This window comes from Filicampus tigris, chromosome 4 (assembly GCF_054856515.1).
Source record: "Filicampus tigris isolate MCC_2025a chromosome 4, RoL_Ftig_1.0, whole genome shotgun sequence".
NCBI classification, from domain to species: domain Eukaryota; kingdom Metazoa; phylum Chordata; class Actinopteri; order Syngnathiformes; family Syngnathidae; genus Filicampus; species Filicampus tigris.
Window position 1 is genome coordinate 5837866 of NC_141220.1, and position 26011 is coordinate 5863876.

The 26011-nt window shown below is 39.2% G+C and overlaps 1 protein-coding gene across 7 annotated transcripts in view; it reads right to left on the reverse strand.

Moving 5' to 3' along the window:
* kiaa1549la (KIAA1549-like a) overlaps positions 1-26011 on the reverse strand; it is a 108295-nt gene that overhangs the window by 40755 nt on the left and 41529 nt on the right. For all 7 annotated transcript variants that reach the window (XM_086028345.1, XM_086028346.1, XM_086028348.1 and 4 more), the window contains exons 4-10: positions 25340-25455; positions 22810-23032; positions 19686-19819; positions 18494-18662; positions 7699-7758; positions 6053-6213; positions 4603-4774 (exon numbers count right to left, since the gene is read on the reverse strand). In XM_086028345.1, the coding sequence (XP_085884471.1) occupies positions 4603-4774; positions 6053-6213; positions 7699-7758; positions 18494-18662; positions 19686-19819; positions 22810-23032; positions 25340-25455 (1035 nt within the window). The remainder of the gene's footprint in view (positions 1-4602; positions 4775-6052; positions 6214-7698; positions 7759-18493; positions 18663-19685; positions 19820-22809; positions 23033-25339; positions 25456-26011) is intronic.

Sequence of the window (26011 nt, forward strand, 5' to 3'; positions counted from 1 at the left end):
AACATAGTTAGCTGGCAAGATTTTCAGATGAGAAGAGTCTCAAAAGTGCGTACCGGTACTTAAAAAAAAACACAGTAGTCTGAGCATTTGAAAATCGAGGCAATATTTTACTTTATGTTCTACAAAAAAAACATACAATATGTTGCACATTGAATTCCTGTCATTGTCTGGAATGAGAGCAGAGGTCCAGAATTTTAACAGCATGAAAAAAAAAAACATTCACCAGTCTGACCATTTAGTTTCGTAACAACAGACACAGTCTTGTTGAAGTCAGTATTGTTAGCTTTTAACACACCCTTAAAAATCTTCAATATTAAAGTGGCTTTTGCCTCCATCACCACTTCGAGAGATGTTGTACATTTTAGCTGCTGCATATGTGCGTATGTCTTCCATGACACATGTATCTATTCCATGAACTACTTTGATTGCACTAACCTAGAAAATCTAAAAAAAAATGAAGTACTTACATACACTCTAGAGTCTAAATTGTCAAACAACATAGTAACAAAAAAAAGCTCCCAGTACCTGATCATCAGACTAGAACATTGTGTTCCGATTTAATCGTGTTTCCCAGAATCTCCAGCGATACATTAAGTAGCTATTGTGTTCTGCTATCAGACTCATCTGCCACAGAACTATCTTTCACATTCAGTTAAGGGTCTGCCCTTTAACTGAACCCTCTCTACATTCAAGACACATTGTGGCAATGCATCTAGTTAGGGTAGGCTCAGGTTTGTCCTTAATCATTTCTGAGTTATGCTAATCAAAACCAAGAGTGAGGGACGAATGATGCACTGAGCTCCTCTCCCCTCCTCTCCATCTGTTTATGTTCATATTGTATTAATGTACAGTATGTTCGTAACACAGCATCTCTCTGCCATTCTTGACTCCATGTTAAAGTATAGAGGGGATGGGGGCTAGAAGTGGCTTGTCACATTGTGTGGTGGACAATATATTCCTGGCTTACCAAATTTGCAGATGGCAACCCCCTGAGGCACCCTACCTGTAGTTTAATTTACCATATTTTCTGGACTATAAGCCACACCTTTATACAGTATAAGCCGCATCCACTCTATTTAAAAAAAAAAAAAAAGAATGAAAAAAAAATATATAAGCCGCACCGGGTTATAAGCCACACCTATCTATGTTGAAAAATTTGATATTTACTGCATTTACCGAATAATTTTGAACTGGAAATGTACGTTTATGTACCTGAACAGATTCTTTCCTAACAGTGCCTTTTAACACGGCAGCAACTTTGCTTAGATTAAAACTAGTGTTGTTCCGATATCGATACTGGTATCGGTAAGTATCCCGATACCACATTAAAACACTGGTATCGGCATCTGCGAGTACTTACAAATAACATGCCGACGCCATTTCCTGATGCTGTACGAGTAAAAAAGGTACTCCACAGATATGGCCCTCCTATGTCTAGATGCTGAAAAAGCATTTGATAGGGTAGAGTGGACCTATGTTTTCAATGTGTTGACACGTTTTGGTTTTGGACCTACATTTCGAAAATGGGTGCAACTAATGTATCTAAAAAACAAAAATATATCCAAACCAATTCTAATTCGACGTGGATGCCGCCAAGAATGTCCGTTATCCCCTTTGCTGTTCACGTTAGCAATGGAACCCTTTGCTATAGCTGTGAGGTCACATTTAGATTGAACTGGAATTTCAATTGGTCAGGGGGAACATAGACTTTCTTTATATGCAGATGACGTAATATTATTCCTTTCGCGATTAAGTTCATCTATTCCCGCTTTAATGGGATTAATCAATGAGTTTGGTCATGTTTCAGAGTATGTTATCAATAGATTAAAATCGAATATTATTGTTAGATAAAGAACAAAGGGAGAATCCACCTACAGGGTTTCACAATTTAATTCTGTTTCTAAATTTACTTAACTGGGTATTCAGATTCTTCCAAGTTTGGACTTGATTGTTAAAGACAATTATGAATTGCTCACTGAAGAAATTATTAATAGTTTTAATAGGTGGATACTCATTCCTATGTCACTGGTTGGTAGAATTAATATTTACAAGATCAATATTCTGCCGAAGATATTATATATATTTCGGAACATTCCCTTGCAACCTCCGGCTGATTGGTTTAAAAATTTTAAAAAGCTGCTGCTTTAATTTAGATGGGCAAATAAGAGTCCTAGAGTAAGGTTGTCCCTTGTTCATTTGCCTTCCAGTGAAGGTGGTCTGAGGTGCCCAAATGTAGTATGGTACTACTTGACAGCCCAACTCAGTTCCATAAGGTACTATTTTAATTGAAAGATGCTCCCCAGTGGATAGAGATGGAAAACAATGCCTTAGTGCCTTCATTACTTCTGTTCCTTTTTTCCTGATAAGGAATAATTTAATCAGGAAAACGTGCAATCCAATAGTGAGAAACATGGTTAGGGTATGGTATAATCCATCCATCCCTTATCTGTACCGCTTCTCCTCACAAGGGTCGCGGGGCGTGCTGGAGCCTATCCCAGCTGTCTTTGGGCAGTAGGCGGGGGACACCCTGAACTGGTTGCCAGCCAATCGCAGGGCACACAGAGACAAACAACCGCACTCACAATCACACCTAGGGGCAATTTAGAGTATCCAATCAACTTACCGTGCATGTTTTTGGAATGTGGGAGGAAACCGGAGTGCCCGGAGAAAACCCACGCAGGCACGGGGAGAACATGCAAACTCCACACAGGGAGGCCGGAGCCGGGATCGAACCCACGACCTCTGAACTGTGAGGCGGACGTGCTAACCAGTCAACCACCGTGCCGCCTGTATGGTATAATGTTTAAAAAATTACGAAAAGAACCAATTGTCCCATCACAATTCACCCCTATTTGGGGAAATCAGGATTTTAGCCCTGCGAGAGCGGACGCTATGTTCAAGCAGTGGGCTCGGAAAGGTCTGGAGAAGATTCAAGATTTATATCCAATAGACTCAGATTGTATGGTGTCATTTGATACTTTAAGAACTACATACAATATTCACAGTAAATATTTTTTTCAAGTATTTACAAGTGTGAAGCTATATTGTAACAAAACAAAACAATTTAAAAAAACCTCGCACGTCAAAGCTAGAAGACATGATTACAAAAAATACATTTAAAAATTGTGTTATCGCCGAATTCTACAGTTTATTGCTAGCAAACACCTCAGATAACTCAATTTTTAAATTAGAAGCTTGGAATAAAGATCTGGAATTAAATTTATCACTGGAAGAATGGGAATTAGTTTGTAAAAAAGCCCATAAACCGACCATTAATTCTCGACTAAGGCTGTTACAATATAAATGGCTTATGCGTATTTATATTACGGCTGTGAAATTAAACCGATACAACCCAAATATTACGGACACATGTATAAAATGTGGGGATGGAAAAGGAACTCTCTTCCACTGTATTTGGGAATGTAGGGAAATCAAAGGTTTTTGGATGGTTATAAAGCATGCTGTAAAAGATATTATCTCTAAAGATCTACCATTGGAACCTTTTTTCCAAATTTTGGGCCTATATCCCGTGCACACAAGATTTTCAAAGAGCGAACAGATCATCATTGATATGTGTTTACTAGAAGCCAAAAGACTGATTGCGGTACACTGGAAAAACGTTAAAAGCCCAACCATCGGACAGTGGACTAAACAAATGCTGGCGACACCTCCACTGGAACGCATCACTTACCTGCTGAAAGCGAAAAGGGAACTGTTTGAAAGAGTTTGGAGACCATTTATGCTCTTTTCCCAGGACACTGACTTGACTGATGAAAAGAATTGCTAGAATCACCTTTTGTTTTTTGGGGTTTTGATCTGCGTGAAGGGTTGAAAAGTCTCTGTATGCTTTTGTGTCTTTAATTTATGGTATGTTAGTTTTACTAATATTATATCTGGTGTCTGAGAGGATGTTCTGTTGAATGTTTGTGTGTATTTAATACTCTAAAACAAAAAATAAACAGTGTTGGGAAAAAAAAAAAAGATGATACATACGGATGCCTGATCGTGGGTGCAAGGTGGTTTGCAATTGCCCACATCACATGAGCGGCCAAATACATCTTCCGCAAAGGGAGGTCTTGAAGTTTACTTGATCTAAGGGCACTTTGCACGCCAATCTCATGCACGGACCCCAGAGAGTTAATGTCTGCTTCCGCAATGTCAAGGACTGTGTGCACCTCGACCACCCTGATTTTAATTGGAATGAGGGGAGCCGGTTCGATTGGCCGTATCTGCAGAATGGTGCAGTGGTTAGCATGTTTTAGCATTCCAAAATCATACCTCTTAAGTATTCGTAAGACAGAAAAGACCAGACAAATAAATATAAATATATATTGTATTGATTTTTTTTTGGTGTTAACATATTTGGTATTGGAGTATTCCGAAAGTAATTAAAAGTAATTAAGTTACATTACTTTAATCTTGTCTAATGTACTCAGATTATATTACTCGCTACATTTTTTTAACAGGTAACTATTAGGCCTTTGAGACTTTTCTGTGATTCAGGGCTATATGAATAAATTTGACTTAAGTAAACAGTATCAGAAACCATTTTTAAAGTAACCCTCCCAACCCTGCACAAGAATAAATGAAAACCAAGCTTACGTTCAGCCTGCACTTGCACAAAGTAACCCAGAGTTAGCGCCATGGTCTGGGAGTCCAGACTGCTCAGCGTCTTGGCCGCTGTGGTTCCAGTGATGGGTGCTCCGTTCATTTGTGCATAATACGTCATCTCCGCTGGGTTCTTGGGACCAGGCAGCCGACGCATGCTTACCATCTGAGGAAGGAGAATAAATGGAAAATCTTCTTTAAATGCATTATTATTTGGTATATATAACAAGGCCACATCAACAAAATCCACATCTTTATTTTTATTAGATTGAACAAACCAACATTAAAATTGGATTTTTCTTGGATTTGCTGAAGATTCAACTCAAGTTCTTCGCTGGAAGTTGCCATTTATTTTCATTTGAATGGCATTAAAATATGACCTGTATGTATACCACTGGATTCAAGCAAGGCTGGCAATTCCATTTTGTCATAAAAGGAAGGGCCCTGTGTCATTTGCTGGATGTCCCTCTCTATGAGCATTTAAAGGAGGGCCTTTATCTCTGTAGCTATAAAATCGGTCAGCTGTGACTTCCCATAAAAGCTTGAGGGTGTGTAAAGCATAACACCCAGGAGGAGACAATTCTTATCTTAATTTGCACAACATGGAGCTGACAAAATAAGTAATTTACAACTTTGAGGACATTCATTCATCCTCTAGTTTTGTAGGGTCATTTTGGCTGGCTGGTTCGCAATGTGACTGTTAAACCAATGGCAAAAACAAATTAGGTTTCTGCCTGGGACCCACATGTACTTAAATGTATAATGTATTGCCTTTACACTGACATTTATTAATGATAACAAGAACAACAGTCACATAATCATTTCAACAAATATGGATCAAAATGCCTGTGTGGGTGTTTTTTTAATTATTGTTATTTATCTATTTTCATTTTTTGGGGGAGGGGCGATTTTCCCTTGTAGATGAATTAAAGTATCTGTCTATCTATCTATCTATCTATCTATCTCTCTATCTATCTATCTATCTATCTATCTATCTATCTATCTATCTATCTATCTATCTATCTATCTGTCTATCAATAAAAAGCTTTTTGTCACAAAATTAGGTAAGTGCTTGAAGACTTCAATCATTATGAACCTCTCATTTAAATTGTTACATTTGATGTAAATATGACTAATGTAAATTACAAATGTGACATAAATATGACAAATTTACTTGTATTGGCCTATCTAGCTTTGCAATGAAAATATTGGCATAAATAAATATACAGTGGGTAAGAAAAGTATTCAGAAGTATTCATTTGCCTAAAATCAAAAAAGTTCATTTTATTTCTTATTAATGTACATACACTCAGCACCCCATCTTGACAACTGGAATCGAATCAAAGAACCAGAATCGGAACCGAAATCGTCCAAATTCAAACGATGCCCAACCCTAGGTATGACACACACCAAACAATTTTAAAAATAAAATCCTTGCACCCACCTGTACAGTGTAGTCCCCCACAGTTGTCGCACGCTTGGATCGCAAAATTTGAGATCCCTGCCGACCGGCCACATGGAAGAGCTCAGCCAGCCGCTGCTCCATCAAGCTGGCAAAGCTCTGGTAGTTTGCCTCCAGAGAAGAACTCTCCACATCTTGGATCACTGAGTGCAGAAGCACAAGGATAGAGTGTGTGTTTAGGGGATCAAAGCCACTAAAGGGGAGCAGAAGGGAGAGAAAGGTGCACAGAAATGTGAAGAAAAAGATAATATAAGCCAAGTGACGAGCACAGGGGGAACGGTAGCAATGAGAAGTATAAAAATACGGAACTGGACACAGAATATTTCTGTCTCGGCCTAGTTAATATAACGATCAAAATGTCCATATCTATTTCGCACACATGCACACACACAAACATCAGTGGATGAACTCCAATTTACTGGAGACGCCCCTTCCCTTCAACTACAGCCAACAAAGGTTAGGTCTGTGTACAGACAGAAACACACTTCAGCATCATTCACACTGGTGGGCCCTGATGTGATGTGAAGAGATCTCTCCCTCTGCCCAACCTGTGAATTAAACATCAATAGCTTTTTCCGCACAAACAGGGCACCTAAAGACACACTGCACAGTGCACACTATAAAGTGTGAGCCAGCACGCAAGAAAGCCCCAGGGTGGGTTGTTAGGACAAATCACTTTTTTACTCTGTCCCATTTGGTTATGCTGAGTAGCTTTGCTGTTTTTTTTTGTTCACATGGCGTGATAAAATGGCATGAACTCCAGAGGTTCTGCTTCGGCCCACGCTCAAGCAAGCTGACATCTCACCCATAGCATCTGCTGAAGCTGACTCCGCCTTCAACACTCAAAGCCAAATATGGGAACTAGCTATTGGAGCTACTAAAGTACTGAATTGTGTGTGAAATTAAATGTACATACAATAATATTTGGGTAATACCGCGATCACCGTAACCTTTTTGAGTCAACACAAATAAATCAATAAATAAACGACCTAAACACTGTTGTCTGTTATAAATGAATCAGTCAAAAATATACAAATAAATCAAGTTAAACACTCTGAGTCGGACAACATATATGTGCTGTATTGCAAAACTTTGTATCATCTCCCCTCTGTCCATTTTTGTTTCATAAAAATTAATAATGCTCCTATTTTTTAAATTGAACATTTATGCACACATTAATGATAATTAAAGGGGCAATTAGTGAAAAAATAAGCAAAAAAATTGGAATGTTTATGCCATATCTATCTATCTATATCTATCTATCTATCTATCTATCTATCTATCTATCTATCTATCTATCTATCTATCTATCTATCTATCTATCTATCTATATATATATATATATATATATATATATATATATATATATATATATATATATATATATATATATATATATATATATATCAGCATTGTGATAGAATTGTTATCGCTGGAAAATATCCTGTGATTCAAGCAGGCATTAGAAGTAGAGTTTTCACGGGAATTAACATGTTAGCTTTGTGTTAGTTTGAAAGAATGTGACAGAAGTAAACCCAACTTCCCAAGACACAAAATCAATGCTATAAAAGAGATGTTAAAACACAGGGGAAAGGCATGTCAATGACATACATTACATTGTAGTTTACCTGTTATAACCCAGTAGCTCCTGGTTGAAGTGGATGTGTTGAGATTGTGGTATTCAAGGGCTGAAGTGAGAGGAAAAGCAGGTAATTAAAGACGGTTTTGTTTATGCAATCATGAAAAATAACACTTGAAATTGAATTGTGTGGTTTTCAGGCCAGACCATTAAACCACAATCATTTGCATTCTTCACACCTTTATCTGAATATTGCAGAATTTCGAGAACCAGTCTGACCAAGTGCAGTTGAACTAGTTTAGATGAACTAATATAATTTCAAGTGGATTGTTATTTTGAAACCAAAGATATCAATGCAGCATATTATTCTGTTCTTTTTACTTTTGGGTGCAGATTCACAATGCAAATTTGAATTCAAACAAAGTTCACACTAATAGAAATTTGTCTGCGCTGTTCAATCGCACAACCTTCATCATGAACAAAAAAAAACAAAAAACATAATGCCTATGATGTCGCCTTGAAATTGAAGCCTGAAGTTGATTAACTTCATCATTGAAATGAGGAATCAAAGATTCTTGACCTTATTTTTGTTGTGCATATCTTGTTGTGTAACTGGCAATATTTTCACTTCTGTATTACTTTCTACTGTTTTGTTTTTCTTTGAGTTTGGGAGAGAGGCAGTTGTACACCCTGAACGGATCATCAGCCAGTCTTACGCCAGGCACATAATGAACAAACAAACACACCTAAGGAGAATTTAGACTTCACCTAACCTAACATACATGAAAAACTCAGGCATGTACAGGGAGAACATGTAAAGACCATACAGCAAACATGTTTAAAATGTATTACTTTTACAAATATTGTACTGTGTACTGTGAGGTCCGTTCATACTTGACACGGTTAGTGATGATTACAAAGACGGATGAAAATCACTTCCGTCTGTGCGTACTCCGGCTCTATTTTTTATTTTTATTTTTTTTATGTTTCTCGTCTATCGTCTAACGTCAGCAAAACAGGTGTCAGTCAATGACAGACAGAGGGACCGGTCCGTCGGTCAGGCGGAATGTCCACCTTTGCCGGTTTGTATGCTAGTCACAGGCAAAAGGGAATACAATACTTCCATAATGTATTCCATATGCGCAAAAGCGCCATTTTTTCTCCAGGTGCACTTGCCCCCTAAAATGTCTGTGCACGCCACTGTCAACTACGATATAACAACAACAACAACGATCTGGCGTTATCACTAGCAACATGTGGGTGTAAGTGAAGGCCCAGTCAATGACGTGACGTCACATTCATTCCTAACATGGCGTCTTGCTTTAAAATGAACCAGAAGGATTACGGGCATGTTGTTTTGGCGAATACACGACTAGACACAAAGATGGAAACACCAGATATTCATCAAACTTTACAATATTGCTCCATTTCTGTTTACTTCGGTTATCTTTGTCATTTACATTTGTTTGATCTTATGAAGTGGGGCAAACCATGCCAAAAAGCAAGAATTTGAGAAGTGGGGAAATACTTTTCACTGCACTGGATGGGTGGAGTAGAGTAAGGATCATGTGACGCACAGCTTGGTCTCTCTTGACAGGGGTTTGAATCGCAGCGCTCGGTGCCTGTACATTACAAGAGGGTATCCCTCCACCTTCAGGTAGGCAAATTCTGGCCTTGAATCGGGATGTTGTGAGTTGGTGGAGGGAATACAGTACTTCCTCAATTCCATTGACACACCTTCTTATGAAGGTTGAGGTCGTAGAGGTGGTTAAAAAGTTCCTCGGTGGAAGGGCCCTGGGATGCATTTGCAGTGCCAAAGGGCTTTGAATGTTATGAGACACCCTTGGGCGACACACTTATACAACGTTGCGTTGGCATCGGGAACAGCGTCATTGAATTGGCAGTGGTAGGCCCCCCTTTGGGGGGACCAAAGGGTAGGGCGGGTCAGTTTTCGAACAGTAATTGTGATTTTGGCTTCTCGCAATCATACTAACATTATAATCAAAGGAAAACGATGAATGTTCCGAATGAGTGGTGTGTCTTTGCAAGTTCCTGTGTTGAGAAAGCACCCTGAATGCACCATGCTTCTTGCATCAAGCGTGTGACCAACAGTACAGGCCAAAAGTTTGGACACACCTTCTCATTCAATGTGTTTTCTTTGTTTTCATGATTGTTTACATTGTAGATTCTCATTGAAGGCATCATAACCATGAATGAACACATGGGGAGTTATGTACTTAACAAAAAAAAAGGAGGAATAACTGAAAACATGTTTTGAACCCAATCAAGATGGTTTGGGGTGAGCTGGACCGCAGAGTGAAGGCAAGGTGCCAACAAGTGCTAAACACCTCTGAGAACTCCTTTAAGACTGTTGGAAAACCATTACAGGTGACTACCTCTTGAAGCCAAATGAATCGACATAATGGCAAAAGTGTGCAAACCAGTAAGCAGAGCTAGTGGTGGCTATTTTGAAGAAACTAGATTATAAAACATGTTTCCAGTTATTTCACCTTTTTTTGTTAAGTACATAACTCCACCATGGTCTCAGATTTGGAGGTGCTGATTTTCATTCCGACCGTTTCACACTCGGCTGCGAACCGCTCCAGCGAGAGTTGGAGATCACGGCTTGAAGAAGCCAACAGTACCACATCATCTGCAAAAAGCAGAGATGCAGTACTGAGGCCACCAAACCGGACCCCCTCGACACCTCGGCTGTGCCTAGAAATTCTGTCCATAAAAGTTGGACTTTCACTGGAAACGAATCCGACTTACTGTCGGCAATGCGGACCAAACTCTGACATCGGTGGTACAGGGACCGGACAGCCCTTAATGTAAACCCGTTTTTGATGTAAACACGCGGGCACACATTCGAGCGCTCGACCAGTGTGCTCATGCTTGGGCTTACTGTAGTTATTAACCCTCTACAGAACCAAATCACACATAGAAGCAAGCCTAAGTAAAAAGCAAGGTTTTACTGGGCTTCATTTATTAGATAATGCCCTTTCCTTTGTCATTACCTTGACTTGGAGCTCATGCACTGATTTGCATTTGCTGGCTGACAGCCAATCAGAGTGATTGTCATCGACACCACTTTGCATAGTGACATTGGTGGCTTATTCATTCAATTCATATCTAAAAAGCACCATGACACAAAAAAATAGTAATTTGCCACAATTCTAAACACTGCTTTTTAATTAAGGTTGTTCCCACTTCCACCATGCATTTGATGAGCTAGATTGTGGACATGTATGCATTCCAATTTATGAAACCATGACTCAGGATTGCACAACAAACAATAACCTCCCTGCCATGTTTTTGTGTGTATTGGAGTGTAAAGGTAAGCATCATTGAGTCTCGTTTTGAATAAGTCGAAGACTGAATTAAATTTTCAAAAGTGTCAGGACAGCTGATAATGAGATGCCACACATTACATCATCAGTAACGGCAACGGTGTTATAATAATAAAGTATTTAATTAGTTTTATTACTCCATTACTCAAAAATGCGTTCCGTTAGTAATGGCGTTATACTTAAACCGCCGCTATTCCCAACACTGGTCAAACATAAACTAGGTCATGAATCATCCGCTGCCCTGCAGTGGACTTAGTGCCTCTCAGCAGGCAGCGTTGTAGAAGGCACCCTACATATGCAGCAAAAGGCTGTCTGAGCCCAGCAGCACACTGAGAAAAAGAATGAGTACAACAACAACCGTTATGTAATAACTATATAAAAATGCATAATTACAGAAGACTTGCATGAGTCCAGTTCTATGCTACAAAACAAGCAAAAGTTGCTTTACCCTTTGGCAACATTTTACTAGGTTGACTCATATAATTGACCTTTTTGTCCCACATGGAGACTTGGGTCAATTAGTGGAGCCCAGAGTTCAAAGTAAACTTAGTGAAGTTGCATTTCACTGCTATGCTGCAGACAAATGGAATAAACTGCCAACAGAAGTGAAGTCAGCTCCAAGTGTATATGCATTTAAATCCAAGTTAAAAACTTTGCTTTTTTTCTCATAGCTTTGATTGAGGTCCTCAAAACAATTTTAAATCATTTTTTTTCTATTTGATATTTATACACCCACTTTTACTTTACTTTAAAATATTTTTAACGTTTTCTGTGTTTAAATGTTGTCAACGTACATCCTAGTAATTCCTGTGAGCTACTTTTGTTTTCTCTGCTTTGCTTTCTTAGGGGTGTAACGGTCCAACGTGGGTGTATCAATACGTTTCGGTATGGCATGTTCGGTTCGGTCCACTTGCCTTCGGTTCGGTCCACTTATTAGCACGAGATTACGCACGGGCAGTATTGACTGTTGCATGCGAGAGAGGAGGGCGGCGGCACTAAAGGGGACCAAATGAATACGCAAACAAGCCAGAGCTCGAAGGTCCCCAGTACACTGTGGTCTCCTGTTTGACAACATTCTGGCTGTCCTGTTAAAATCGCCCAATGGGGGAAGGTACGTGTATAAGTCCCAAAGTTGTGTGCCGACATTGCTATATGAAATCGGCGGCTATGCTGTAGCAAGCACGTCTAACATAATAGCACTTAAAAGGACATCATCCGACTTGGAATGTTTCTTAGACGAGGAAGCAAGCAGTCTTTTTAGCCAAAAACAAAGTACAACAGCACTCTCCTTCGTTCTCCGCTGCTCCTCTCACTAGCCGTACGATGCGTTCATGAACCTCGGAAACATCACAACTCAGCAAAACGCAAATCCGACCACAACACAGATAACCCAAATCGTTACAATATGCTGTTGCACATTCAAAGATTTTAATGCCTTAAAAGTGTAAACAATTTCAAAAAGACTTTAGAGTTACTATATTTCATTATAAAAAGAGTTTAATATAGTTAGCAATAATTATAACTGTTATTGTATGTATTTTTTTCATCACAAAAACTGTATATATGTACGGTACTGTAATGACAACTTGTCTTTAACTTGAATACTTAAATGTGTCATAGTCATAGGCTGTTGCTGCTGAGTGTTTAAAGATTTCAGTGTTTTAATAATTTACAAAATTAGAGATCTTTATTGTTAGTGTATTTTTTATTCTGCTGTAATTTCTTAGAATATCACCTGAATAGTTCACTTTTATTTATTTTTTCTAAAGAATATACATTTTACTTGTCATCTTTTCAAAATAAATATTTTTTCAAAAAATCTTTTTTTTTGTACCGAAAATATACCGAACCGAAGTTTCCAAGAAACCGAAAAAACCCAAAATGTGATTTAGCGTGTCATTACATCCCTGCTTTGAATGTTGTTAACTGTTGTGTTCGTAAATGTCTTGCCTTGCCTTGCCATATTTCAACTTCAAAACTATCATTGGATTGCAAATAGTTAAATATTTCTTAACTGTCATTCTGTCATTCCTCTGTCTGGTGATTCTTTCAAGATTAGAACTAGGTCTAGAGCACCCCCACTCCCCCTGCCCAGGATTCAATCATAGCTCTTATCTTTTGTTCTCCTCCAACTAGGGTGCTCAATAAAACATGAAACAAGTAGTGAGCCTAAACTCTGTGAGACCCTCTTTGACATCTCCATACATATTATAATAATACTATTATGCAACTAATGACATGGTGGAGGATTGAGGTGAGCACGTCTGCCTCATAGTCTGACATTCTGGGTTCCAATATCAGTTTGAGCCTTTCTGTGAGGAATTTGTGTATTCTACACGACTGTTGATGAACTACTGAATGAACTTTCTCCCAAATTCCCCCAAAACATGTACACATGGTTCAGTAAATATACATTTCCCCACAGGTGTGAATGTGAGTGATTGGTTGTTTGCATTACAATTACAGTTGGTCCAAAATGCTGCTGATCACCTCCTTACTGGAGCTCATAGGAGGGAACACATATTGTAATTCCAATTCTGACCTCACTTCACTGGCTGCTTGTACATTTTAGCAAAGGTGGGCATTTTACTAAATTTTGCTGGTCCATCATTCGTCATCCGCCAGGGTACTCTCCGTTATTCATCAGTCTAGGGCTGTTCGATTTTGCCTAATAAGAAAATCGCGATTATTTTCTCTCAAACCCAATTTTACGATTAGATTACGATTTCTTTGTAAAATAAAAAATAATGAAAAATGAAGTATTTTGAATGTCTTTTATTTAAACTTAATTTTTCTTTCTTTGAATTAAAAATGCCAGTCAATTTAAGTTCAATGAAGGGGATCGGCTGGCTAAAATGCAGCCTTTTACCAGCCCGACCAGAGCAGGGATGGTTCAGAATGGTTCAGTTCTATTCCAGGCAATTTCCAAGTTTCAATCCTGGGCTCCTAGCTCACCATCGACCTGGCCAATTCCGTCAGTTGAGCATATGCTCCACTTCACTTCCTCACTCACTCGGCAGTGGGCTCCTGCAGCAAACAATCCCCACATGTGTCACTTTCTCCTCGGCCAGCGGACAATCGCTTCCGCATTTCAGCAATTGGATTGAACGCGCTACTCACGTGACCGCATGACAAACACGGAAGTAACCACCGGAAAACAGAGATCTTAATACGAAGAGAAGAGTAACAGAAAGTACAAATACGAACAGAATGTACAAACAGAACACAATACAGAAAGTACAAATGGGCTTCACTTAGATACACCAAAAATAACAAAATCGAACGTCTGTCAGTTAGCCCATCAGATGTCCGTTGGCCCGTCAGTCGGTCCTCCCAAAAAACGTCAGAAAAACACCAGTGAAGGATTAACAGTCCGACAGTGACGGATGCGGTTCGAGACGATTACACTGACAAATGAAAACCAACTTCCGTCATTCGTCAGTCCGTCATTTTTGAAAGATGTCCTGTTATTCGTCAATCGACAGCATAATGGTTGTCCATCAGTGACGGACTGACAGACCTCCGCATTTTATAGTTAATTGCCTCTGGGTCTGTTGTGAGGGAGGGCGGGAGCGGGTCCTCTTTTTATGTTGTGTTTTGGATGTTTTAGAGCACTTTGAGTTGCATCTTCTTGTATGAAAAGTGCTATATAAATCAAATGTGATTGATTGATTGATTAATTCTAAGATCATTTCATTTGTTTTCAAATCTTTAAAATGGCGTCACCCCAGCTTACCTAACTAAGCTCCTCCACCCCTATTTGCCCGGTGCCTCAGGTTAGCAGACTAAATGCTACTGGAGGTACCGAGGACTAAGCGGAAGCTCAGAGGGGATATTGAGGCTTTTCCATTGCCGGTCCCTCCCTTTGGAATGACCTAACCATTAAATGTTAGACAAGCCCACCCTGTTGTCCATTTTTAAACTCGCATTAAAGTGGAAGTCAACCCAAACATTTTTTTTCAAGAACATGTTCTATGCATGGCCACTAGTTGAAACACGGCATTAATATTGCGTTTGTGGAATATGAGTTAATCCACCCCATTTCAGACAGCTCCGGAGGTGGCCATTTTGTCATTTTGTTGACTGAAAATGACATCACAGTTGCTCGGGGCTCAGGTAACAGTGGTAGCCGCACTATGTCTCGCTAGGCATTCTGGCTGACGCGACCAACCCCCCCCCAACTCGCCCGGCGCAATTTAGTGACATAAAGTACACTACATTTTAGACTACCTAAAAGCAGGCCTAAATGCTGGCACAACACGATTTTGGTGTATTTGATCAAAACATTGATTATCTCATTTTAATTTACTCGCAAATGTCAATCAATGGCCTGTTTACGTGCACACAAAGCTAATTTACTCAGAGAAGCCAGGACTTCGAGCTCTATTGTTGCATTTGATTGTTCTGCCTGTCAGTATACGTTGCCGGCATAGTTAAAGGTTACTTACTGATTTCCTCAGAAAAGCTTTCTGTGAATGATGACAATTTAATCACCAACACATGCATCAAATGTCCTGCCGTGCAGAGAAGATGCTAATTATTATATTCCATTAAGTGAATGAGTACTGAGCACTTCAATAAAAACGTATTTTCTTTTGCAAGAAACTATGAATTATTTAGCGTTAGTGCCTAATTAATGAGCAATGATATGTCCTCAAGCAGTGGTTTGAATTATTGTTGCTGGAGGGCGTTGAAGGTAGCCAGTAACGATGAGATTATTCTTTTGCAATACAATGTGTGGCCCTTCATTATTTCACATCTCTGCCTTGTGACATTTTCTCGCCATAAAAATGCAGTGAAGGGAAAAAAAAAATAGGAATGTGTTTTTTACAGGGCCATTTTAGTTTGGATGATTTTAAGAAGAAAATTTTAACATAATTCAATATTTCTAGCAGTAGCATCAGAGCTGGGCAATCGCCTCCGCGTTCCGTCCTGCAAATTTAATCGACCGCGTGGTCCGGGTCCATAAAGCCAATCGGGAGTCGAGAACGTAATCTTCACGTCACAAGCAGGCGCCGCACGAGCAGATGCCGCCAAACAAAGGAAAAATATTAAACAAAAACAACAGACGCACACACGCACAGTGTGGTGATCGGTGAAATAAAAACAATAGGGGGCACATGTCATTGCGTCTGTGGGACCGCAGGGTACGCAACACTGTTTTACTTTTTATTTTTTCCTTACTTGGCCACGTGTAAGCAGTGCGGCACTTGCGTGTGACGTGGTACATGTTAAGTCCATTCTCCACGTCTTTTGGCTGACTCGGACCGACTGGGACCACGTGGGTCGATTAACAATGCAGACGGGAATTAGGCGATGCCCAGCTTTGAGTAGCACTCACCACAATACCCGTTAAGGTCCATAAAGAAATACTGTTGCTGGAATAGGGAAGTGTTGGAATAGGGAATTTAGTCTGAAATTATTAAAAATTCAATACAATGGTGCGTTGGGATAGCATTGGCCACATTTTCTTATAATTTCGAGATATGAGCCATCATTGGAATGATTTTTTTTACTTTGACTTGCGAGCATCAACATTTGATCAATGATCATATCTCAAGGTATCACTGCACCTACAGTACAGTATACTTTAAAAAATGTTTGTGAAATTAACATTAATATGCTGTAAAATCATGACATCAAAAATCTGGAACATGAATAACAATGAATCGGTGTGTATATTAAGGTAGCATATTAATTGTTAATTTTACAGTTAATATATGTGGAAAGGATCATATTTCCTTGTAGAATTGATACATTACTGTATTTTAAACATTGAAAATGTGTTATACTTGAACCAATGCAATACAGTTAAAAATATAACATTGTTTGAACTGAAATAAATTGTATACCATTTTACAAATTTGTCTAGCTCATGCACTGATTTACATTTCCTGGCTGACAACCAATCAGAGTGATTGTCACTGACATCACTTTGCAGACTGACATTGGTGGCTTATTCATTCAATTCATATCTAAAAAGCACCATGACACAAAAATAAATGAATTTGCCACAATTCTAAACACTACTTGAATGTGCTGGGCAAAATTCTGGACACGTATGCATGATTCTACTTTAGGAAACCATGACTGAGGAGCGCACAACAAACAATGACCTCCCTGCCATGTTTGTATAAGCATAATGGTGTGAAGGCAAAGATGTTATAATCAGGGAATCTGCTTACTGTGACACTCTCCTTACATGGCACTTTGTCATCAGTAATGGTAATGACTCTATAACATCAAGAGACTGTGTTTATCTTCAACGTTAATACCAACATTAGCAGTGAGAGTTAGATTACTTAATGCCTGTGATTTGATGTCATTCAGGGAATGTCAGTAAGTACAATTTATAGGAAAATAATCTTTAATAAAGGCATAGTTGTGCACGTTTGGATGAAAATTATTTATTTACCATTTTTGCATGTACATTTTTGCAAGGATTTACAGTTTTAAACTGTAAAATTTACAGGTTGTTTTCTAATGTGTTTTACACTCTGCTGTATTTTTACAACATTACTCTGGCAACCACAGCTGCCATTTTTTTCCATGAAAACAACGGTTTAGATACAGAGTACGAGTTATGTGGGAACCAGTAGGACCAAGTGCACCGGAGTTTCTACAGTATAAAGACTGAAACATAATCCCCCAAAATAAGTATGTGGTCCAATATTCATAGGAAATATCCAATATATGTATTTAATATTGTACTTTTGCAGAAAAAGTAATATCTGTGTGACACGGTGGACGACTGGTTAGCATGTCCGCCTCACAGTGCAGAGGTCCCTGGGTTGAATCCGGCCTTCCTGTGTGGAGTTTGCTTGGACTCCCTGTGCCTGCGTGGATTTTCTCCGGGTACTCTATTTTCCTCCCACATTCCAAAACCATGCACGATAGGCTAATTGGACACTCTAAATTGCCCTTAGGTGTTATTGTGAGTGAGAATGTTCCTTTGTCTCTGTGTGCCCTGGCAATTGGCTGGCAACCAGTTCAGGGTGTCCCCCGCCTACTGCCCTAGGACAGCTGGGACAGGCTCCAGCACACCTGCGACCCTTGTGATGATAAGTGGATTGGATAATGGATGGACGGATATATTTTTTAAACTAATCAATTGCAAAATGTTTCCATAACCGCTTAGCCGCATTTTTCAACTAAAATTTCCTATGAAGCTTGTAACAGATAATTACTTGACTAAAATCTTGGAATGAATGTAGGAAAAAAAAGAAAGTGTAATTCAAATCGTTGGATCATGGATGGATGGATGGACTGTTTTAATAGCTTCCTTTAATCCCTGAATGCAAATCTTTTCCTGTCAACTAAACGATATGCAACCAATATGGTGTTTATGAAATTTAAATTAATCTCCAAAAATAACGCTTTATTTATTTATTCATTTTATTTATTTATTTATTTATTTCCGAAAAAGAAAGAAAAAAAACCCAACGAACTGACTAGTGAAAAACCAGGACAGTCGAGCATTGTGTGTTTACGTACGTTCAGCGATGACCAGAGGCGGGTAGAACAGAAAGTAGCCCACCAACTCAGCAGTGAGCTGGTTGAGGAGGCCGCTCGAGATGGTTCCGTTGAGTTCCGTGTCCTGATTCTTGACCACATACACCAGCGAGACCGATGGAGAGTCCTGTTCCTGGGCCACACTTTGAATCTGAAGATTACCAGACAAATATAATGGGGTCATTTTAAATACCTGTTTACTAACATATGACATGTCGCATGCATTATTGAAAAGTAGTAAGTCATTATTCAGCCGCACACACAAACAAATTGCAATGAGCCACTTTATAATTTAAAGAGTGAAACTGAAACATTGTACAAAATGTCTATGTTGCCTGTAAAGACTGCATGAGAGCTCCAGACACAGTAAGACACTCTGAACGAACATTTTTTTTTCGGCCATTAGGGGACCTGTGTGGCATTCGGGAAATAATGAGACTGAATCACCACAGTAAAGTGGGTTGTACTAGGAATTCCCATCAGACTGCGCCATGTGTGTAAATATTTCAGAAGATGAATAATAAATACTTCCTATATCTGCCACTGCTTGCCTGTCTATATACTGCACTGTATATCCATGTCAACCTGAGGGAAAGTGATAGAGGAGAGAGAGAAAGAAGCAGAAAACACGAAAGAGCAAGGAACTTTGACTGGTTTATCGAAACGAAAGAGATGGAAAGCGTTGTTTTAAACCATAATCTCCGGTAAAACAGACACCTGCGCACTCACACAATGAATACGAGGAATTGTGGCTCACACCAACAATACATCACACATCTGGTTTGCACGCTACACTTATTGCCTGTGTAATATAAAGTCTATATAAACTCATGCGGCGGCACGGTGGGTGACGCCTGCCTCACAGTTCAGAGGTCGTGGGTTCGATCCCGGCCCCAGCCTCCCTGTGTGGGGTTTGCATGTTCTCCCCGTGCCTGCGTGGGTTTTCTCCGGGTACTCCGGTTCCCTCCCACATTCCAAAAACATGCATGGTAGGTTAATTGAACACTCTATGGATGTTTGGTTGTCTCTGTGTGCCCTGCGATTAGCTGGCAACCAATTGAGGGTGTCCCGCACCTACTGCCCAAAGACAGCTGGGATAGGCTCTAGCACGCCCTCGACCCTTGTGAGGATAAGTGGTATGGATAATGGATGGATGGATAAAGTTATGCATTACCTCCACAGTGAGCTTGCTGTAGGTCTCGAGCACTTTGTCCTGAGCTTCGTCAAAGGCGCTCTCCAGTCTCTGTTCGAGCATCTGGACAAAACTGCAAGAGTAGATGTTGTCTGTGGGGCCAACAAATCTCAACACTGGAGAAAGGAGACAAGAAAGTGTTTTAAGTACGCTGTATGTAAAATATTACAATTTGGGGTGGACTTTCTCATGTTAACAAATTAGAGGATGTTTCTTCTGAGTGGCACCGTATATATGTGCGCGTATAAAGTGTGTAAACCATAAGCCCTGAAACTAAAGCAGAAGAAAGACATTGGGCATCCAAGTTAAATTTTCAATACTGTGGTATTAATGAAAGTGAATTGAACTTTTGATGACGGAGTTGTGTGATCACTATTACCATTTTTTTAGAACTTTAAAAGCAATGTATAATGTATTATACATTACATAAGTATTTAGACAATGCCAAACGTTTTTTTTTTTCAATGATTTTGCCTTAACAATCTACTGCAGTGGATTTCAAATAAAACAACCAACAAGGAACTGAAGTGTAAGACCTTCAGCTTTTATTTAAGTGGTTTCACAAAAGACAATTTAGGAAGTGCAGAGTACATCCATCCATAATGACAGCCTGAAGCCCGGAGCTCATTGATGTGACCAAATTCTGAGCTTCCTCCTTGGAGGCCGTTACAGTCGCCACCTTCAATCACTGCTTGTTTGTGCGTTTGCTCCCTTCAGTTTTTGTCTTCTGTAAGTGAAAAGCATGTTTTACTGACCGCTGACTTGGCCGTTAAATTATATTAGTTGTCTTTGCCTTCAAAAGTCTGGAGTTGTTTTTCATAGTAACATACAGGTGCTTAACACTTTGGTCAGATAAAAGCAAGGTCGCCCAAGATTGTATTAGAAAAAAGCTGAGAAGAGAAAAGTATGGGCAAGGAATGGATCAAAAGCAGACTACATCACATGTCAAACTTAGTAAAGGAAGTTTTTTGCCATGGAAATGTACTGCATGGCGACCAATTAAATGTGTTCACTGGTGTTTATCATGTTGTGACTGCTAACAAGATGAATTGTGAAGTGCTGTTGTCGATATGAGATGTGTCTGGATCCGTTTTTATGTGGATGAGATCAAGATGGCCTTGATGATGGAGATGTGACAAGACCTTGCAGGAGTGCACGAAATGCATTGAAATGTATCTTTTGGGGATAATTCCAGGAACCTCTCTGACCAACTGTATTTATACTCTGCTCACATTCAGCAGATGCTATAAAAGTGAGTGGATGTTGCTCCGCAGTGCATAGGATAATTACCCGTAACCATACTCTACTGTTGAAAACAACTTTTGGAGGAAAATAAATAAATGTCAATAATGCCAACCAAATGGAAGGCAGCAGGGCCCATGAATAAGCAGCAAGTGAAGATGGCTGCTGTGAAGGCCTGTCAAAACAGATCCAGAGAGTAAACCTCATAGTTTGATGATGTCAAAGGGCGCTGGACTCTCTAGGCTTGAGCACTCATTGACAAATTGAAATGATCAGTTTTAAAATCGACTTGTTCTGTATATGAAACAATGATACTTTCTCAAAATGCGTTTGATCCCCTGAAAATCAAGCTGCTCCCCAAATAATGTATATATACCGTAAAGAACTCTCATTCTGTTGGTTTATGAATCCTCAGAAAAGTAAATCTGTCATCTGTCAATTTTTGAATCTGATTGTGCTCATCACAAGCTATTCCATATGATTTACTGCGAAAATGCAGGGTACACCCTGAAGTGGTCACTCGCAAATAGCAGGCTAAAAACAAGTATATTAAAATATTGGTTCTTCACACCTATCTCAAAAAAATAAAGTAAAGAAAAAACATCCCTCCATCCTTTAGAGGTCTCATAATCTGCAACACATGGCAGACACAAACAGTGTTAACCCATTTACTAATCTTGCTAATTTATGCAAATTGTTCCATGTCTGGTACATGGGGACATACCCTGCATTCATGCTTTATGAGCTGCACAAACTTGACAAACCCTTACTTACTATTCCCCATATGAAAATCTGCTATTGCAGAATTTACACAAGTGAGAAATTGTTTAAGACAAAAAGAAAAAGACCACCACCAAAGAAAGCAACAGAATTTTTTGGGTGCGCCCACACCTGGCAAAAACTCCATCAGCTGCCACTGCTCATAATGTGTGGTAAAGAACAAGGTTGCGTGTAGCTTAAATCTCTCTCCAAGTATCTTTTTGCTTGATATCCATTTGTTAATCACACAGATTCTCTTTTTGATCCCCGTCCCAATAGACTCCGTGTACAAGCCGCCATTTGGCATGGAGAAATGTGCTTTGTTAAGAAGCTGCTTGGTTAAATGAACTGATCTCACTTTGTTTTGAATCACGGAGGTTTGCATTGGATTTAGGGTATCAAGGACTAAAGGAGAGCAGACCTATTTCTGTTTCTGCTCTTTTGTTCACCACTTTCTGTGTCCCTTTGCGGACATTCTCTCCCTTCCCACTGCTGTTTTCTCTCTTTTCCATTCCACTTGCAGTAATAATAAGGTGGAATTTTTAAAATGTAAAAATGACATAATTTGATTTAAATATAACGACGCATCACTGCTACAAATTCCGCACAGGAGGGCCTGAATCACAATGCCTCCATACGTCCCACTGCACACCTTTGTTACATTAAAAAAAGAAACATTCGTTGCACTGTCAAAAATTTACTGGCATGGCAAACAACAGGTGTTTCCTATCTGCCCTACAGTGATGATGCTACACCGGTGCTCGAGGGGGCTATGGACCTGTCAGAAATCTGTGTAGACCAAGTTAAGCCCCTCCATTTTATTTGATATTCTAAAATATATATGTATAGATTATATTGTCAGCCCCCCAATTATTGGTCAAGACCCCTTTAGCCCAGGAAGGAAAAAATCCTGGAGTCATCCCTGCTGCCCTAACAATAGGATCACAAGCCCAAAGAAAGGCATTTTTAAAAAGGTACACTCATGACAACGATTCATTGAGAAAAGACACAATCATCCACCCTGGCAAATTAAAAGATTTCTGACAAGTACAGCATGACTTAACTAAAACACATCCATTTTAAATTATAATATGTCTATTATTACCTGTTTTCAGCTGCAGATGAATGCTTGGGGTAGGCACCCACGTTGCCACAGGAATCAGAACTGCCTTAACCAACGGTGTATGCTGCCTGATGTCAGACAGCAGCTTGTCAAAGCCATAAACACTAAGCGCCTCAACCACAATTGAGGAAATATAGACGTTTTTGACACCAGCCACGTAGTAAACCAGTGTCACATTGCGTGGGCTGCAGTCATCGCGTTCCACCTGCAAAAGAATGCAGAGGTTTGTCAAATTTGCAAATGATCAAAAACTCAGTACAGGATTTGCATGTTTTCTACAGTACCACCTTACCAAAAAAGAAAAGCTGAATAAAGTATTGTTAATACACTCTCCTCAGTACCTTTTTCATTACAAAGAACTGTAACGACCTCAGGCAACCCCACAAATGCTAAACGTACAAATTGCTTCACTTCAACCCTAACAGCTTTGGAATATGGGCACGCTCAAGGAATGCCGAATGATCAGTTAACCTTACGACATTACACGAATGGGTTTGCTAACTAAATCACTGGGCTCTATTTTCATGAATGGCGTAAATCCTGTGCTGTGTGTTGCATAGTAACTATGCCATCTCTAATTTCGCAAACGGGTGCAGAGCAGCAGATTTGTGAGAGGAAGGGCTGCGCCGCTGTGGTAGTGGTCACAGCCAATAGCAGTCATGGTCAATCAAAGTAGCTAATTTGTTTCTCTTTAAATACAATAAATACAATGCACTAGCCGCACACGAAAGTCTTGGCATAGCGGAAGAACATTGATCATTGATGTGCCTGATGCAGTGAGATGATTTTAAAAAATACAATAAAATTAAAGACGGTTGGATGCCCGCTGTTCACATTTTTAATTGTATCATATTTCATTTGATTATTTTTTCAATCAGATGTGATCTGAGCGGGCGTAAGGTTTGTATGTATATTTAAGTCAGCGCAAATTACATTTCAAACATGAATAACAACTGGCAATTAAATGTTCTCTGAACTTTTAAATTCAATAACAGGGAAATATGTAAAAAAAAAAAAATATATATATATATATATATATATATATATATATATATATATATATATATATATATATATATATATATATATATATATATATATATATATATATATATATATATATCATATTCACCAGTAGAGGCCAGGGTTAATTTTAAACATGGCATATTGTTTACAATATATGTTCACAGTAACAGTCTCCGTGCAGATGAAGCAGACACAGTTGTTGCGTATTTCAGTGAGAAATTGTTCCAATTTCCACTTTTCTTTAAATTGTCAGCCCTCGCTCTCAACTTCCCTTTATTTATTAATTGTCGCCATTTTAGAAACCGTCCGGAAAGGGTCACACAGGGTTATAGAGCTGAAGTCACAAACTTACTGGTTGCACATGCGCAAGTAGATGAAAAAGTACTCACTGTCTCAAATTTTAGAGGGCAAAATGCCACCATTTAGGGGCGATTTGGTGCCCTGTATAAAGTATTGCATGTGTCTTTCAATTTTCAGCAGTGTATTGGAAGCACTGCTTGACATTCTACTGTAAAATGTTTGTGGTCCAACTTTTTTCTTCTGGCCTTCACATGTAATTAATTAAGATTTTTAATTGGAATAAAATTTGCATCAAATTTGTAACAGTAAAACTGTTTGTTTCTGTATGTCTTTCATTGCAGCTCTCTATACCTCTCTCACCTTTCTCTTCATTACACATGACTCAGTAAAAAAGTGCACAAGGCTTTGAAATCACTTTGAAATCAACTAGCACACCTTTTTTTATGAAAAAGCAAGCATTTTGAGTGGGTGTAACACCTAAATCCTCCACCCCACATACCTTTTGAGTGTGTTTATACGTCAGGCTAATAGCCACATAATGTTTTCAGCAGTGCCGTAATGTTATGTATTGTGTTAGTTTTGCCCCGTACAATGTTAGGGATTTCACAAACACTGTTTTTACCTCTCTGTCCGATGCTGCAGGTCAGATGAGACCTGCAGGCTACAGCAGTTTTGCTTGGCGGCTGGCGCTCAGCACTGCATGACAACTAATGGGAGGTGGAGGAGGTGTAGGAGGAGGAGGGGGAGGGCGATGAGGAGAAGCAGGAGGAGGAGGAGGAGGAGGAGGGAAGGGCAAGGCGAAGGCTTGTGTGCGCCGCGTTTCAGCCATGGGCACTATTCTCAAAAGAGCGCAAATACCCAGCAGATATCAAAATAGATTTGGGGGGAATCTATGCCATAGAGGGTAATTTTTACTTTTAAGTATTGATGAATGAAGGAAAAATCAGCTCAGTCAGAAAGTGCAATTGTCTCATCCAGAGCAAAAGGGAATGTGCATGTGCCTGTTTGTTTGTTGTAAAGCATCCATCCATCCATTCTCTGTACTGCTTACCTCTTTTCTTTAAAAAATCTCTAGACCTACTAGACAAAGACGTGGTTCTGGCTATTACCTTTCAGATGCGAGTCTTGACCTGTGTGTGTTAGTTATTAAGTTGCTAGTCGAGGTGAAAACGTAGGACAGACTGACCTGTGCATAAGCAGTGGAGTCATTCAAGGCTTTCTGCAGGGCGTGACTTAGTCCTTTTGCTAGATTCTGTTTTAGGACGAGATCGAGTCGGTTCTTCCGGACCTCAATGGACAAAACTGTGAAGGAAGAAACATGGCACATCTTGTTTTAACACATAATCAATAACTAGGTTGCATTATTTATCTGTTTGTAAAATGAAAGTGTCAAAACTACCACAATACTGGAATGTGTTGGGTACAAAATAGCAAAAATTTCATGTACACCAGAAATCGCAGGAGTCTCCAACTTGTTTTTAATCAGTTTTTTCTCTATGTTCTGGGGAAAATGTGTCCTTGCTTTAGTGCATTTTTTAATTAATGTAAGTACAAGTAATTACATCTTGGACCAATAATAGGCACACCAAGTCTCAGCCGCTTAAAGGGCATTGTACCTGTTCATCATGACTTCATTATAATTTTTACAAGAAAATGGTTCAAACATGTCTCTATAGCGAATATTAATTGTTTGCCCATGGGGATAATAATGTAGCATGACATTTGGAAAACTATCCAAAATGTAGCAACATAAAATGTAGTCTTACCATTTAATGAGTACTGCACATTTAAATGATCTTATTTGAAAAATCTAGATGTTATGTTAAACTGAAATCATACAAAAGCAAATTCTGTTGTG